The sequence below is a fragment of the Arachis ipaensis genome, chromosome B1 (assembly GCF_059453495.1).
Source record: "Arachis ipaensis isolate K30076 ecotype BB chromosome B1, ASM5945349v1, whole genome shotgun sequence".
Taxonomy (NCBI): domain Eukaryota; kingdom Viridiplantae; phylum Streptophyta; class Magnoliopsida; order Fabales; family Fabaceae; genus Arachis; species Arachis ipaensis.
In genome coordinates, this window is record NC_142436.1 from 138874113 (window position 1) to 138891721 (window position 17609).

The 17609-nt window shown below is 38.6% G+C and overlaps 3 protein-coding genes across 3 annotated transcripts; 2 read left to right on the top strand and 1 right to left on the bottom strand.

The window, feature by feature from the left end:
- Window positions 1–2844: 2844 nt before the first annotated feature.
- LOC107636954 (phosphatidylinositol/phosphatidylcholine transfer protein SFH9) lies at window positions 2845–6765 on the top strand. Its single transcript, XM_021103588.2, has 11 exons — window positions 2845–3473; window positions 3568–3596; window positions 4209–4292; window positions 4398–4451; window positions 4664–4741; window positions 4926–4979; window positions 5108–5167; window positions 5261–5356; window positions 5710–5811; window positions 5935–6015; window positions 6100–6765. Exons 1-11 carry the CDS (start codon window positions 3419–3421, stop codon window positions 6409–6411), a joined length of 1005 nt encoding a protein of 334 aa, XP_020959247.1. The 5' UTR covers window positions 2845–3418; the 3' UTR covers window positions 6412–6765.
- A 447-nt stretch (window positions 6766–7212) lies between these two features.
- LOC107636937 (WEB family protein At1g12150-like) lies at window positions 7213–9828 on the bottom strand. The gene is made up of 3 exons (XM_021103584.2): window positions 9614–9828; window positions 9273–9460; window positions 7213–9106 (listed from the first exon to the last, which is right to left on the bottom strand). The coding sequence occupies exons 2-3, from the start codon at window positions 9426–9428 to the stop codon at window positions 7487–7489; spliced, it is 1776 nt and encodes a 591-aa protein (XP_020959243.1). The 5' UTR covers window positions 9429–9460; window positions 9614–9828; the 3' UTR covers window positions 7213–7486.
- A 3212-nt stretch (window positions 9829–13040) lies between these two features.
- Window positions 13041–15063, top strand: LOC148578581 (uncharacterized). Its single transcript, XM_088503109.1, has 4 exons — window positions 13041–13208; window positions 13364–13792; window positions 13889–14563; window positions 14764–15063. Exons 1-4 carry the CDS (start codon window positions 13041–13043, stop codon window positions 15061–15063), a joined length of 1572 nt encoding a protein of 523 aa, XP_088359235.1.
- Window positions 15064–17609: the final 2546 nt, after the last annotated feature.

Below are 17609 nucleotides of genomic sequence, written 5' to 3' on the forward strand. Positions count from 1 at the left end.
GACGTCGGGATAAGCTACACCCCCAAAACCGTCAACCCCGCAAGTTGGAAAGTTTTTAAACTATACTCCATTGGTGGCCTTATTAGCGAAAGTTTATCAGCAAGTGTCTCACAGGGGTATCCTCCCTAAAGCAAGACAAATACGATCAAGGGCTTCTTTGAATAAGTCACAATATTGTGACTATCATAAATCCTATAGTCATCAAACTGAAGATTGCATCGATTTAAAGGATACATTGAAACAAGCAATTCAAGATGGGAAACTTCCCAAATTTATTCAACACATTAGGTCGCTCAGACGGCAAAATGATGATGAAGACCAAAATATGCAGAAATGGATTGCCTAAATCTAAGAATGTCATTAAAAGATATGTTAAAGCAGTAAATTCAGAGGTCCTGGAAGTAACCAGCATCCCTACTGTACAATACACATCGGATGATTTTCAGTTCACCATATCAGATGATGATGAGCCATCAGTAATTACTGGAAAATTAGGAAATTACATTATAAGAAGAATCCTAGTAGACACTAGGGCAGATTCAAATTTTCTTTTTAGGAACGCTTTTGATGCATTGGGGTTGAAGGACTAGCACTTGAAGTCATACCTTCCTGGAATAGTGGGATTAAGAGATCACTACATCAAGCCTCATGGGGGTATTGATCTCCTATTTACCGTAAGGGAAGGTCCAAACGTTAAAGTGGTTCTAGCAGAATTTGTCATTCAGAAGGATTCAACAACTTATAATGTGATCCTCGAAAAGAAGACGTTGAATGATTTGTCTGCGTTTATTTTAACAAAATTCCTGGTCATGAAGTATATAACCTCAGAAGGTCGGGTGGCAACTATTCAACGAGATCGGGTAGCCGCCATGAAGTGCAATAAAGCGAGTTTGTCCTTGAGAGACAAAGCTAAGGATTCTACTGGCATATTTCTTGTTAATATGGACTCCCGAATTCAAGAGAAGTCGAGACCAGAACCCAATGGAAATTTGGAAAAGTTTCATATTGGAGATGTTGTATAAAGATACAGCAAAATTAATAAGGATCTACTTTATCCCCTGAAGTCGAAACTTTAGGGTTTCTTAAGAGGTAATGTAAATTTATTTGCATGAGAACCTTTTGATATGTGCGGGATAAATCTCAAATTTATGTCCCACCAACTTGCTATTAATTCTACGTTTAAGTCTGTTGTGCAACAACGTCGAATGATGTCGTCTGATCGAACTTTTGAGGTCAAGAAATAGGTTCAAGAGTTGTTGGATGCTGGATTTATCAGAGAATTAACTTATTCTACGTGGTTGCCTAATATAGATAACATGATAAATTCTATTTCAGGATATCATATACTCAGTTTCTTAGATGCTTATATTGGGTATAATCAGATACTTATCCATAAACCTGATGAAGATAAAACCTCTTTCATTATCCCGGAAGGGATTTACTAATACCGTAATACTTTTTAGTTTGAAAAATATAGGGGCCACTTATCAGGGGTTGATGGCCAAAGTGTTCAAACAGCAAATTGGGAAGAACATGAAAGTCTATATCGACAATATGTTGATAAAAACTAAAGAAGACTCCGATTTGATTACTGATTTGAAAGAAATCTTTTGCTTCCAACTTCACAAGATGAGGTTGAACCCAGCAAAATACGTTTTTGGAGTTTGGAGAGGTAAATTTTTAGGTTTTATGGTAACTCAAAAGGGAATAGAAGCTCATTCTGAGAAGTGTCAGGCTATACTCGACATGTCAAGACCTTAGAGCCTTAAAAAAGTTCAGAGACTTACAGGTTGGTTAGTCGCTATATCAAGATTTTTGGGTGCTTCTGCTGAAAAAACGAAGCCGTTTTTTAATTTAATGAAAAAGGCATGGATTTTGCTTGGACAGAGGAGTGTGAGATTGCCTTCCAATATTTTAAACAATTATTGCCGTCTCCTCCTATTTTAGCGAAACTAGAACCTGAAAACCCATTTTATTTGTATTTGTCTGTGATTAAGGAAACTATAGCTTCCACTTTAGTATTGGAAAACGAGAGTAAACACCAATGGCCTGTCTATTTTATAAGTAAGGTTCTTCAATTACATGAATTAAGATATTCAAAATTAGAAAAATTGGCTTTTGGTTTGATTACGTCGGCGCGTCAGTTACGGCAATATTTTCAAAGCTATTTAATTATAGTACGAGCCGATAAGCCGATTCGAAAGGTTTTGCAAAAAGCATATTTGACAGGTTGGATGTTGAGTTAGTCCATAGAGTTATCCTAATTTGATATACAATATAAACCATGTTATGTTATCAAAGACTAGACAATGATAGATTTTTTTACCGAAACGACAAATTAAAGGATATTATTAACATTTAACGAAAAGACTACGTTACGAACTAAAGGATATATCATGAGAAAAAGAAAACGTTAAAACCTCTTTAAGTCACCATATTATGATAATAAAAAATAGATATCGAAGACAGTAAATATCTAATAACATCGAACCGGAAAAATGATATAAGAAAAAGAGGAAACTTAGCAAGTAGATATCTACCTATCTTAACACTTAAAAACACTATTAACTTAAGCATTAGAGTGTATTCGCAGATAATTTTATCTCCTGACCTAAAAATAATATTGTGCCAATTAAAATATCCAAAACTCATAAACTAGTAACTTTGATTCAGATACAAATAAAGATATATAAATATCATTATTAAATTTTACGTAATAAATTAATAAAAAATTATCACCATTTATTATTGTAAATGGCCAAATGAAAAAGAAAAATTTCTTCGGACACTAATTATCCGAAATCAAAATCTTCCGGGACGTGGCTGTGACTTTATTCAAGAATTAAAGATACTTTGGGTTCCTGCTTTATGCTGAAAAGTCTTCTGATACTTTAGATTCGGAAGCTTCCCTTTTTTCTGCATCTTTATTTCTAACATATAATAGTAGTAAGGGAAAAATAAATATCAACCATGCCACTAATCACGAGAACATTCAATTTAATCCAGAGAGAGAGAGTGTGTGTGTTTTGAATTAACTATTCTCTCAAGAAGATTCAATTTATCAAATGTAAATTTAATTCACAGAGAATTTGTTTCCAGGTGAGAGGGGGGGTTAGGTTAGGCCCGCCATTCTTGAATCTTGAGTTTTGACTCTCCTCTCTTTAATTATATATAATGCACCCTCCTTTTCTTCATTAGACCTTTCTCTCCGTGCGTGTTTCTCTCCGTTCTTCAAATTTCTCGTTAGCGGTATCAGTAACATTGAAGCAAAATAGCAAATTAAAGTGCGAAGAAAATTGAACCTAAGCAAGCTGCGACAAAGGCTTATCCCCAATTGAAGTGGGTTTGTGTTGTGTTCACATTCACGCCACCAGTTTCTGGGCTTGTTGACTCTTCATTCATTCTCAGCAACAAGGAAATGGGGCTTGTTCCCGAGGAAGCCGTCAAAGAGTTGCAAGCATCAATGGATCAAGGTTTCTCCTTTACCTCTCTTTCTTCTTTTTCTTCTCATTATGGGCTCCTCACTTGTTTTCTCTTTTGCTGAACTCCATTTCCCATCAATGGCAGTTGAGGAGCCATTGAAGAAAACATTCCAGGTTAGCATTTCTCCTATTTTCCTTCTGCATTCATTCTTCATCCTTTCTTTCTTCCTTCCTTTCTTTCTGCTCTAACCGATCGGTTCAAAATTCTTCAAGTCAAATTCATTCCTTGACTTTTTGACCTTCCAACTTTTCTCCCGACCACAGTTATTGACTTTGAATTAAAATTACTTCATGGGTTTTGCTACTAGGAAACTATGCTGATTTTGACAGTTTATATATTGTTTTTTTTTATCTGCATTAATTTTTGTGTTCTTGTATGGCCTGTTAGAAAGCTCGCTGCTTTGTAGGTTTTGTGAGATAATGGATTCTCTTAACATAGCTCGAGTCCCTGAAAGTGAAATCTTTGTCTTTGCTGGTGATTTGAATATTTGGCACAATATGTAAAATGTTTCAATTTTTAAGTATCTACTCTTTCTTGTGTTTCACACTTTCACTCAGTTTCTTAATTATATACTGATCAACACAAGAGTAATAATTTCTGTCTATATTAGTATTGACTAAAAGTTGGCTGAAAAAGCTAATAACTCTTCCTTCTAAATTCGATATAATACATTTGTTCCTTCTCCTTTTCTCTCTCTCATTGATTTTACTTGCTTTCATTGATAGAATGTTCATCAAGGATATGTCACTCAAACTCTAGTGCGGTTTTTAAAAGCAAGAGAATGGAATCCTTCCAAGGCCCATAAAATGGTAAGATACATAGTGCAAGTGTCCTTTTTGTTTAATCTTTTGCTTGCTAATATCTTCTTCACTGTAAGTTAAAACTAAGTAACATGATGTTGTACTGTGTTTCAGTTGGTTGATTGTTTAAACTGGAGAGTTCAAAATGATATTGACAACATCTTATCTGTAAGTTCATATTATGTTGTATCTCTAACACAATAGTTTATATATATATATATATAGATTCTTTTTTTCCAAGTTCAGTGCTTGATTGAATGAAGTTTGTTTCCTGCTATCCTTTTTTTTTTTTTCTTTTGCTAAGTATACAGTGTGTCTCATTAGTGCTGTATTGGTTTTTTCTTTTACATCACATAAATCTTTTTGGTGATTCTTTTCAGAGACCAATTATTCCTCCTGATTTATACAGAGCAGTGCGTGATTCACAACTCATAGGTTTGTCAGGGTACTCAAGAGAGGTACTCATTCTCAAGCATATTCTTTTTCTCATTCCATTTCATCGTAGTTGTGCTTCAAAACAGAAAGCAACCTGACATTATTGCAATTGTTAGTGAAACATTGGTTTTATGACCACATACTTACATTGACGTTGATTAAATAATATTGTTTAGTTGACTTATTTCCCTGTTTATTTTCCTCTAGGGTCTTCCTGTCTTCGCAATTGGTGCTGGGCTTAGCACATTAGATAAAGCATCTGTAAGTTTAATTATTAGAAGAAAAGAAAAAGGACACTGCTTTATTTTTTCGGGTACAGTATACATTAATCTTCAGGCTTTTGATTCCAATCTCTTCTGGCATTATTTTGTATGTTTGTTTGAATGCAGGTTCATTATTATGTGCAGTCTCACATTCAAATTAATGAATATCGTGATCGAGTAATCTTGGTGAGCAGTAGTCTTTGGAATATTCTTCTGTTAACCAGTTATTAGTTATAGGAGACTTTCTTCCTTTTTGTTTTGACACATATATGGCTGCAGCCTTCTGCGTCGAAGAAGCATGGGCGGCCTATTACCAAATGTATAAAGGTTTTAGATATGACAGGATTGAAGCTGTCAGCCCTGAACCAGATTAAGGTACTTATTTAGTTCATACGGCCACTTGATCCAGCAAGACTAGCATGCCCATGATTAATTATGCACTGAATTTATTTATGTTCCTTCTTGAAGTTATATATGGATTGTGAATAGAATGGCTTGTGAAGAATTGGTATGCTGGAGAAGTGTGTGCTCATGTAAAAATGGTTGTTATCAGATCAGGATTAGTAACTGGTAGTATATCTGAAAGTGCTTAACATGCACAAAATTTTGTTCCAGATTGGAGTCTTTGCTCATTGCTTTATGAAAAATGACATAATGAAGTTTCTTCTCTCCTCCCTTCCGTGAGTTTAATGGCTATATATCTTGCTGACTTGTTTATGCTGTTGCAGTTGTTAACTATTATATCATCCATTGATGATCTGAACTACCCCGAGAAGACAGAAACTTATTACGTTGTAAATACCCCATACATATTTTCAGCTTGTTGGAAGGTAAGAAGACATTATTCTGTACAACCTTGTTTCCTGTGCGAAATTGCTACTTTAAATGGCAGTTGCTTTCTGCTGAGCACCTATTGAGACACCAGCATGATGTTAAACACTTAGCATTAGCAGGTTGTGAAGCCACTTTTACAAGAGAGGACAAAAAGAAAAGTGCAGGTGTTACCAGGCTGTGGGCGAGAGGAGTTGTTGAAGGTAGAGACAGTCTTGGTTATGTGGTTTCCGCATTCTTTTTCTACGTTGCCTAATTGAATCTAATAAAGAAAACTTGGTATGTAGATCATGGATTACTCATCTCTGCCACACTTCTGCAAAAAAGAAGGCTCTGGATCATCCAAGCATTCAGGGAGAGGAAGTGAAAATTGCTATTCCTTGGATCACCCCTTTCACCAACAGCTCTACAGTTACATCAATCAGCAAGCCAGACTCCGCGAATCTGTTGAACCCATCAAGCAGGGATCCTTTCATGTAGATTTTCCGGAGCCGCCGGCCGAAGGTGAAGAAGCATCAATTGCCAAGACTTTAGAGTCAGAGTTACAGAAGTTTCATAATGGCAATGGAGTTTCAGACCTCAAAATCATTGATGACTAATACTTGCATTCAGGATTTGCATTGATGAGTTAACATCTAAGGCTTTGTTGAATCTCTTGATCATCTGATCTTTGACAGTACTACTAATCATCCATATTTCTACTATCAGGATTACAGGAATTACTCAGCCATATTTTTGTTTGTTTTAGAAATTCAGAGGTAGTAGCCAGATTAGATATATCATTTGTCCATTTCTTTGCAGATATAATATATCAAATTGAAAGTATTGTATAGAGAAATAAGTAGGAATAAAAATACATTCTTATTTGTGGCTAAAGTATTGTTGTTTACATAATACTTTACTATTAATGTTAGTCTCAGAATATAATCAATTCATCACATCCAATTCATTTATGCGCCAGTGTTTTGTTTCCCATTTGTTATTACAATATAAAATAATCATGTCCTTTGTCCTCGTTAATTAAAAAGGCTCTTGAAATTGATGGACATGACATTCATAATTTAAGCACAGCAGTGAAGTGTAGTTTAAACAAAGCCAGTGGACTGAGTTTGATTGTTATTGTGTTAAAATATGAAGTGCTAGATTTATATTTCATACAAGAATTTCTCCAATGAGAATGTTTGATGCTCAAGCCTCCTAATGTCTCAATATATATTAGGCGAGTTGGTTTGGTTTTAGAAGCATTCTAAGAATCCTGATTATTTGGTACGACTAGATTGTGAATTTGTGATGTTGATGATGTTTTGTTACTTCCTGAAATAACACATGGTACTTTTAACCATCGTTGACTTTGCAAAAGTCTACATAATGTGCAGTAAGGAACGATAGACAACTATGTCTACATTTTAAGTTTACCTGACTGAAGAGGCAGAAACTTTACTTTAAAGTTATCACCTAGGAGCAAGAGTATGTATACAATGATAATTGGCATTTTTTGCACAATGTTTTTTCAATGAAAAAAAGGAAGCCTTAAATGTTTCCAAGCGTACTATGAGAGATGCTGATACATAAAGTGAGTGGTGGTTCACTGCAAGGAGTGTTCCTTTGTTATAATGAATGAATGAAAGAATGAGTCAATCAATCTCACAAGCATCTGTTGGTGGATTTCACTTTCTAGATGCTAAGTGACACTGATCTTGAAGAGCTCTCTGAGAAATCCATCATCTTGGAGGAAACATCTGATTTTTGCTTTTGTTGGCGCCACCTCATAAGTTCATTCTCAAATGCCTCCTTTGCAGAATCCGCCATCTCTGCATGCCACAAAGCCATCTCCGTTGCAGCCTTTATCTCCTGAATTGCTTTCAGATTAGCTTGCACCTTCATATCCACTTCATTCTTCCTCATGCAAATTGCTTGTAACTCAGCCTTGGCAGCTGCCTCTTTCTCATGAACCAAATCTTCACACTTCTTGATTTTTTCATTCATTGTTTCATACTCATTCTTTGACAATTTGATCCTAGCACCGGTTTTCAAGTTTGTGACTCTGGCTTGCACTTCAGCCAGATGCTCCATCTCCACAAGGGCTCTTTGTTCTGATGCTTTTGCTTCCTTAGCCTCCTTCATAGCAATTTGGAGCTTAATCCCTTGCTCTTCAGACACTGCCCGGGAATTTTTAGCCTCCTGCTTCAGCTCTTGAGCCTTACTGCTCATCTCTTCAGCTTCTCTCTTCGCTTCGTCTGCCTCCTTTTTTAGTTTCCGGATTTGCAGACTCTGCTCGTAATAGGTTTCAGCTTCCTTCTCCTCCTCAGAACCAGGCTTAGGCTTTGCCATTGCCATGCTCCCTTGCAGTTCTTCAGCAAGGGAAGAAGCAAGATCTGCTGCTGCCTGTTCCTTCTCCCTCACTTCATCCTGCTCCTTCTTCACATGTTTTAGTTCTTGCCTGAGAGTATACACAAGGTTCTTGAGGGAGTTTTCCTCTGCAACAATGTCTTGCAGTGTCTTTGTTGCTTCTTTGAGCTCTGCAGTTACAATTCTCACAGTTTCCATCTCAGAAGCATGGATCTTTCTCATCTGCTCGTGAAGAGCCTCAATCTCTGCACTTGCTTCAGCAAGTTTGGCATCTAGACTCTTCACTAGCTCTGGATCATACTGGCTGTTTAAGGCCTGCAATTTTTCCAATGCTCCTTCCTTAGCACTTCTGTAGAAGCCTAGTTGGGCTTCTCTTTGTCCTGTGACATTTGATTGCTGTTCTTCTTGTTCTGCTGCCTCAGATGAAAGCTTCATTTGCTCAATTGATGCTCTCACCTTCATGTTTGCGATTTCACTCGAGAGTTCGCTGATCCTTTCGGAGTTGAGTTTTGCCGAACGCTGAGCGTCTACTGCTGCCTGCAGTGCTGCCAGCTTTGCCTCCAAAGCTGCATCAAAATCTTGCCTGATCTTGGTGAGGTCTTGCTTAGAAGCATCTAGTTCATTTATGGTTACCGTGTACTTCTTCCTTGCATTTTCCACTTCACGTTTCCATGCCTCAAATCCTATGGCTTTTACGGACAGCGACTTTAGCGACTTCTCGAGTTGTTTTCCCTGATTCTGCACAGCCTGAGCAGCATTGATCACCGATTGCTTGGATTCTCTCATGTTGGACAGCTTTCTTGTCAAATTCTTGAGTGTCATCCTTGCCTTCTCAAGGTCTGACAGCGCTTTTGCTTTCGCCGTCTCGGCATTGTCCAGCTGCTTCTTTATCTTGCTCAACTCTTTTTGTGCCAAGACAAGCTGTGTCTCCTTCTCAAACACATTCTGCAACCATAAAAGAAGAGCCAAACAATATATCTATAAATATATATTCCTTATTCAACATCCATCATCTAGATTGTGAGTTTGTAAAATTGCCTACAGATCCAAGAACATTGCATATCATTTATCTATGTAATAATTGAATTTTGGTATCTTAATTGATGAATACCTCTGAAGATCTTCTCTTGATAGAAAATCTGTCCTTGTGGAAGGCTACTTCTCCAAACAAACTAACAGCAGCTTTGACGGATTGGAACGGAGCCGTTGTGTCAATCTCTCCCACCTCTCCTCTTGGAGAAGCTGCCTTCCTTGTGTACCCGTGCATTTTCTTTGATCCTTCTAATTACCTGCACCGCACTGCACCACACCACAATTCATATAATATTTTATTGATAACCGTTTCTAGCACACAGATCTTGACATGCATGATATAAAAAATGCACAACAAAATATGCAAGCTTTTCAAACGGCATTTTCTTATTACTATGTACAAATAATATGATATCTTACGTGAAAGACACAAAGATGATGAAGAAGGCAGAAGAGAGAGAGAGAGGGGGGCCCGGGGAAGGTAGGAACTCAAAAGAACTCCCCAGAAGAAGAGGAAGAGGTTCCTTTGAGCCCAAGCTTTTCCCTCCTATACACGTATGCGAAGGCTTCAGGGACCCTTCCCCTTTGACAATGTGTTTGAATAAATCTGCAGCGACGTACATTTCGCTTTGCCTATTTTGGCTCATCTCACAGACAGGTTTGTGGTCATTACAGGGTGGTGTCAAAATACTATTTTGAAATTTCTCTCCCGGGGTATTTTCGGAATATCATTAGTAAGTATGCCACGCTGGACATAGTGAAACACCACAGGATTAACTTTAACTTTAACTTTAACCTTAACCTTATCCATAACATCATGTATATGATCTGTTATTGTTATTATGGGGATGGGGATTGTCTTTCTCTTTTCTTCTCTTGTCCATGAATTGAATTGTTACAGCCAATCCTTTGATAAGATTTGACTCCATACCATACATAACATAACCAACAAGTAGAAATCAACTACAATTTCATGTAATTACGTAACGATAATATTCCTAACTGTGATAGTGGTCATGTTACATGCCTAAATGATATGATATATGAGTTCGTTATTTTGTAATTTGTAAAAAATGATGAAATAAAAAAATAATAAAAATGTTTAAGGATAGACAAAATTTATTATTTTTTATCATCATTTTTAGCCACCAATTCAATTTATTTAGTTTAGTAATTGAATACAACTCTGCTACGTTAACATCAATCTAATTTTTTTGATAATGGATTGGAGGAATGTGTTATGCATAATTATAAAAAATTGGTGTGTTTCTTATGGATATGGAGACAATTTATTTTTTTAATTAGAACTTATAGATTGGAGGCTTAGATTTGGGTGGAAGTAGAAAATTGAGGGTCAAATTTTGGATAGAAGTAAAAAACTGAGAGTCGATTTTGAGTAGGGGTAGAAAACTGAAGATCGATTTTGAATAAAAAAAACAAAACAGAATTCAAAAAACGCAAATTGGAGAGTCCGATTTGCTTGCTCAAAAAATTTTCAGTATTGGAATACAAATCTAACCCTCGGATTTGTAGTATTCATATAAAATAAAAATACGCTAAGTTTTTACATTATTAAAAAATACTACTTGTACTACAATATAAAAAATAAAATCTCTACTTCTAACTCATTAGGTTAAACATTGATGTCCAAAAAGACAAAAACAATAAATTTTGCTCACTTTTTAATATTTCTCTAAAAATAAAATGCTTTTAAAGTTGAGAAATAATATTTGTACAAAACGAAAGTCAAAAAACAAAAAAAAAATTGGAGATCAAATTAAAATATAGGACTAGAGGATGAGAGAGTGAGAGCGTGAGAGAGTGAGAGCATGGGTGGGAAACACCGGGAGGGGTAGATCTAGAGAACATGACAAAGATCCGAGGGTTTGGAACCGAGAAGAGTATCGGCGGCTAGAGCATGAGTCCTACTCCATTTTTGTGAGCAACCTTCCTGAAGACATATCAAAGAGAGAGTTATACCAATTGTTCAACTGGACAGGATGCATCAATAATATATATCTATCCCGGAAAACAAAAAAGTGGACGGGTATACTTTTTTGCCTTCATTCAATACACAATGAAAGGAGGGACGTTGAAAGCTATAGCGAAAATGAATCGAATGAGGCTGAAAGGTAAGGTTGTATTTGTGGAAGAGGCTAAATACAGAAGGATGTCAGAAACGTCCAACATAACTAATGGACAATGAGTAGAGGCCACGAAAAACCTCACGAATCAGAAGCCACATGGAGAAGGGGTGCCGAATGATGCTTTGTCATCTGGACATGCTTTACAGAAGAAGGTCGAAAAGGACCCGCTCGGAAATGGATGGACGAAGAAGGTAGAGGTAGGAGTGGCTAAGGAAAATTTGGAATGGCTGCAACGAAGTCTTGTAGGGGGCACGACCAAGCCTATTATCTTTGAATCTTTGAAGGAAAGGGTCGCGATAAACTTGCCTAATGTTGTCCAAGTTAGGGAGTTGGGGGCGTACAAAGCTCTTCTAACTTTTGATAGCGCTATACATGCTGAAGAGACATACACCTTGAACATGAATCATCTCCTACAGTTGTTCCACAATGTATGGAGATGGGAGGAGTCGGAGCATAATGAAACTCATAGAGTGTGGCTTGAATGTTTTGGGGTTCCCCTACATGCATGGTCTATTGACACATTCAAAACGATAGGGGGCCAATGGGGTGAAGTAGTTGGGTGTGATAGGAAGACGAAATTATGCAATTCGTTCACTGTAGGTCAAGTGCAAATTGATACGTGTGTCATGGACGTCATCCAGGAATGGATCCATATAATAGTTGGTACTGGGCGCTTCGATGTTTTGGTGAAGGAGGTTGGACATGAGGCGTGTAACCTACAGTGCACGGAAAGACTTGGTGATGAAGGGATAGTAAACGGTGAGCAAAAGAACAACGTTAAAGCAAGTAAGAGGCCAGGGGTGGGTATATGGCAGAGATATCAAGCAGAATGGTCGCAGGAGGATGGTCAAGATGAAGAGATGTTGATGAAGGTAACACAGGGAGAGGAAGAAGACAAGGGTGGATTAGTAATTCCAACTAAGATTTTGAATGAATGGTCTAACGGCGGTAATCATCACAATCGCTTGAATATCGTAACATATCAAGCAGTTAATGGCAACATTCAAGGTTTGCATGATTTGGGGGCAGGAACCGTTATGGATGATGAGGCAGATTCTGAGAGAACAGTTTCATGCGCGTTAAATGGTCTGATAAGGGGGTCCACAAAAGGGGAAAAATCCACTTTCTTAAGCAAGGATTGGGCCAGCCGAAACAAAAAGGGTGAGGAGGGAACTAAGATCTTTTTGGGCCTAACATCATGTGAAGGATGCGGTGCTGCGTCTGGGCCTGCGAGAGGGAGTCCGGGTCGGGCTCTACTCCTTCCTCTCAATGACGTGAGCGAAGGGGCTAGAAGCAGCCATCATCGCAGGGCACCCGTAGACGGTGCATGCGACACAATCGCTGTGGCTGGCCACGGGGAAAGCTGGCGGACAGCGGACGTCGGAAGAAGGCTGCGCCGCAGTGGGATGCACGCACCAGGACCGACGACATCGACCCGGTTGGGACAACTCATGACAGACCCGAGATGGAGGATGATGGCAGGGATAAGTTGGAGGCAACGAATCAGATTCGGAAGGGAGCAGGTGCGACTGGTGACTTGAACGAGGTGGGTGCGGAGGGAGCCGTGCAAAAGATTGGTAGTATCACTCAAAAGGGGCACGAAGGACCAGCGTATTGAGAGGCAACCAGTGACGATCTTGTACTGGGTGGAGGTGGTGGTCAAATTATTGTTCACAGTGGAAGGATGATGGATCTCGGACATGATGAGGGTGGCTCTGAAGGGAATGACCTTGGGCATGAGGAATGCTACTAAAGACAGTGACACCCATTGTTCGAATTTGGAGGAGCAGATATTGAAGAACAGAAGGACCTGGGAGTTGGCAAAAGAGTCAGGTGCAATGCTGCTCAATGAGGAAGATGACTTTATGGCAATACTCTAAGCGCAAAACGAAGAAATAGCCTGCAAAAGAAAAATGGCAAAGCAGAAGAAAAAGCTGAGATGTTGCAGACCCAAACATGAAAAAAAGGTGTGTCAAAAGATTTTAAAATGATTTTTAGTTCTTAGAATGTTAGGGGGTTACAGGGTGATGGAAAGATAAGAATGGTGAGGGACTTAAAGAATAAACATAAGGTAGATTTGTTGGGTTTGATTGAGACTAAAAGACAGATAGTGACGAAATTTTATGTTGCAAGAATATGGGGACAAGATGGTGCGGGATGGGAATATGTTAGTTCTAATGGTGCATCAGGTGGACTTTTGTTAATATGGGATGAATCAGTATTTAAAATCGATCACTGTTATAAGGGGGAGAGATGGTTGTGTGTTGAAGGAGTCCTGGTAAAGAGTTGTTTCAATTGTGTTTTTTTCTTGGTCTATGGTGCACATAGTAGGGATGCGAAGATACAGATGTGGGAAGAGCTGAGCTATATGGCTGGGTTATGTCAAGTTCCTGGTTGTTACATGGGAGACTTTAATAAAATCATACAGGTGGAAGAGAGACAAGGTACTGCGGTTCTACCTCGGTCTGCGGAAGATTTTAAGAATTGGATACAAGATATGCATTTAGTGGATTTGCCACTCTCTGATTGAAAGTTCACATGGTTTCAGGGACGTTCTTGTAGCAAGATTGATAGAGCTCTGGTTAGTTTGGAGTGGTTAGAGAAGTTTTTCGAGACTCGGTTACGAGGTGGGTCAAGGGGTTTGTTAGATCACTGTCCTATAATAGTGGAAGACAAGAAGTTGAAGGGAGGTCCAAGGCCGTTCCGAAGCTTACATTCCTGGTTTACACATGAAGGCTTTCTCAGAATGGTTAAGGAGGAGTGGAGAGGATTAGGGGAGATGCAGTTTACAGATAAATTGAAGGCTTTGACGGTTTCGTTAGGGAGGTGGCATAGGGCCAATTTTGGGGAGATGGACAAGAAGATTACGAAGTTTGAGAAAGAAATTAAGAAGATTGATGATATGGTCAGCAAGGGAGTGTATGATGGAACGATGGAGGCTCGAAGAAAGGCACTGGTTACTTGCTGTGAGAGATGGTATGTGAGAAAAGAAGTTCACTGGAAACAGATGTCTCGGTCTCGGCAAGCCAAAGATATGGATAAAAATACAAGGTTCTTTCACAATATAGCGTCAGCAAGAAAGAGGAATAACAGGATTGATACACTGTTAATCAACGGCAGACTGGTCAGGAATCAAGCTAGAATAAAATTGGCTATTAGAGATTTCTACAAGGATTTGTATCACCAGGAAAATTCTCATATGGTAGGTTTCAGAGACGGTCTGGTGGGTAGGATTGATTAGGAAGATTCTGTGCATCTGGAGGCGATGCCATCGGTAGAAGAGATCAGAGAGGCTGTGTGGGATTGTGAGTCTTCTAAGGCTCCAGGATGTGACGGGTACAACATAAATTTTATTAAGAGGTGTTGGGGTGAGATTGGGTCTGATTTCATGGCAGCAGTAATGGGGTTCTTTCAGACATCCAGGTTACCGGCGGATTCAAATATCACTTGGGTGGCATTAGCACCTATGTTCATTGGGCGAGGGGGATTAAAGAACTGCGACCTATTAGTATGGTTGGGTGCGTTTACAAGGTTATCTCCAATGTGCTAGTTAGGAGGATGAGATCAGTGTTGCCAGTGTTAGTAGGGGAGACTCAGAGTGTATTTGTAAAGGGAAGGAAAATACATGACGGGGCTCTTATCGCGTGTGAAACTGTAAACTGGCTTAAATTGAGAAAAAAGGAGGCAGCAATTATCAAGCTCGATTTCCAAAAAAGCATATGATAGAGTGAAGTGGAGCTTTGTGGACATAGTATTGCAAAAGATGGGGTTTGGGCATAGATGGAGATCGTGGGTTATGGAGTGTGTGGCCACCGCATCTATGTCGGTTCCGATAAATGGTTCGTCGTCCAAGCCGTTCAAAATGGAAAGAGGTCTGAGACAGGGTGACCCACTTTCTCCTTTCCTGCTTGTACTGGTTGTGGATGTACTGCATCGAATGGTTGGAGAGGCAGCCAGGAATAGACGTGTATCACTTTTGTTGGTTGGGAGAGATAGTATAGAATTGTCACATCTTCAGTTTGCTGATGATACTATTCTGTTTTGTCGACCAAAAGAGGAGACTATTAAGAATTACCAGCGGCTCCTGAGATGCTTTGAGTTGATGTCAGAACTCAACATTAATTTTGACAAGTCGAGCTTGATTCTGGTAAATTGTGATGAGCAGTGGGTCCAGCATATGTGCCGATTGTTGGGTTGTAAGGGTGGTTCCCCAGTTAAATACCTGGGTATCCCCTTAGGAGCAAATCCGAGGTTGGTGAAGACCTGGAAGCCTATAATAGACAAAGTGGGGGAGAAGCTCAGTCTGTGGAAAGCTAAAATACTTAACAAAGATAAAAAGTTGGTGATGATCAATCAGTTTTAAATAGTTTGCCAGTGTATTATTTGGGGCTGTTCAAGATGTCGAGAGCTGTTGCTGAGAAACTGATTTCCTTGCAGCGAAGGATTTTGTGGAGCAAGGAGGATGGGAGTAATGGGATGGCACTAGTAAGACGGAAAGTGGTGCAGGCTCCTAAAAAATTAGGCAGACTGAGAATTAGAGATGCTATGGTTCGTAACTCAGCCATGTTGTTTAAGTGGTGGTGGCAGTTTGCGAAGGAAGAATGCCCGTTGTGGAAGAAAGTAGTATATTCTTGCAATCATCTGAATCCTAATGAGTTACTGTCAACCCAAGTACTACCTACTAGAGAAGGCCCATAGAAAGATATTTGCCAGTTACATATAACGAATCAACATGTAAGGGATAAGATGATTACAGCCTTGTCCATGGAGATTGGTGATGGGCGGCGTACACGATTTTGGGAGGATGTATGGTTACTTGGTGGCCCTTTGAAGGATCGGTTTCCCGGGCTTTTCTCTGTTTCAAACCAATGTGGATCTGTTATAGGAGATTGTGGGTTATGTGATGGGTTAGAGTGGATTTGGAACTTCCAATGGAGGAGAGAGCTCTTTCAATGGGAGTTGGAACTCCTGGGTCAATTACATGAGGAGTTGAGACTTGTGAAGCTAGTGAATAACAGAGAGGATAGAGTAGTGTGAAAATATGATAGACAAGGTGTTTATTCAACTAACTCATTTGTGCAGGTTTTGCAGGAGGAGATACTCCCAGAGGAGGTTACTAGCTACAGGTTCACTAAGACCGTCTGGAAAGGCTTAGTTCCACCAAGAGTGGAGTTATTTACTTAGTTTGTCCTGATAGATAGGGTGAATACAAAAGAAAGGCTAAGCCGATTTGGGGTAATCAGCCAGGAAGATAACATTTGTGTTCTATGTAATAAAGATGTGGAACTCGTACACCACTTGTTTCTAGGCTGTGATTTTACTTGGCAGGTGTGGACAGTGGAGTGTTTGGATATCGGTGTTCGGCCGACAATGGTGTTTTCCGGGTTCGATGAAAGAACACTTTCTATGTTGGACGGAGGAATCGAGGAGAAAGGAGGATTGTGAGCAACTGTTGAGATGCTTCTGTGCGATCGTTTGGAACATTTGGTTGGAAACAAATAGAAGGATTTTTCAAATGAAAGCAAGGATGTTGAAGAAATTATAACCATGACCGTGATGAGCTCCAACGAGTGGAAAGGTGTTAATGGCTATGCTGGAGATGACATAGAGATTCCTTTGTGTTAGTGTTACATTGAGAAGTTGGTTGTTGTGTATCTCTAGTTCTTGTTCCACTGTAATGTGTTGAGCTCTTTGGTTTCAAATATATATATATTTGTACTATTTTTTTTTAAGAGTACGTTTTTTTTGTATAAAAAAATTTCTCTTCTTATCAATCACTTTTAATATTAAAATAAAATATATATAAAAAATAATACGTATAATATTTGAAGGCATCTCACTTCTTAGGAAAAAGATGATGTCAAATAGTTATTTGTACTTTACGTTAGCTTCCCTATTGGTACCATCTTTCTTATTCAACTCATTCTGATACTCCTCGTATTAAATTTGCTAATTTTCATAAAACAAATTAAATCAATTCATGTTTCACAATGAATAACTCCACATCTTAATAACTCCTGCCTTCCTTCTTTTTTTTCTTTTCCTTTCTTTTTGCATTTCTTTTTTTTATTATTATTATTATTTGTCCCCTTTGAATCTAATCTGCTGCCATAAAATTACCAAAATCTCTCAATCATTATGTAAGTTTATAATGAATAGCACAATAGTGAATTTTTTTTAACAAAAAAACTTTTTCCATAGAATAAATGTTATAAACAAGAAGGGGAAGGCATGCAAGTCATGCTCAGAATCCCCAAACCAAATTATTA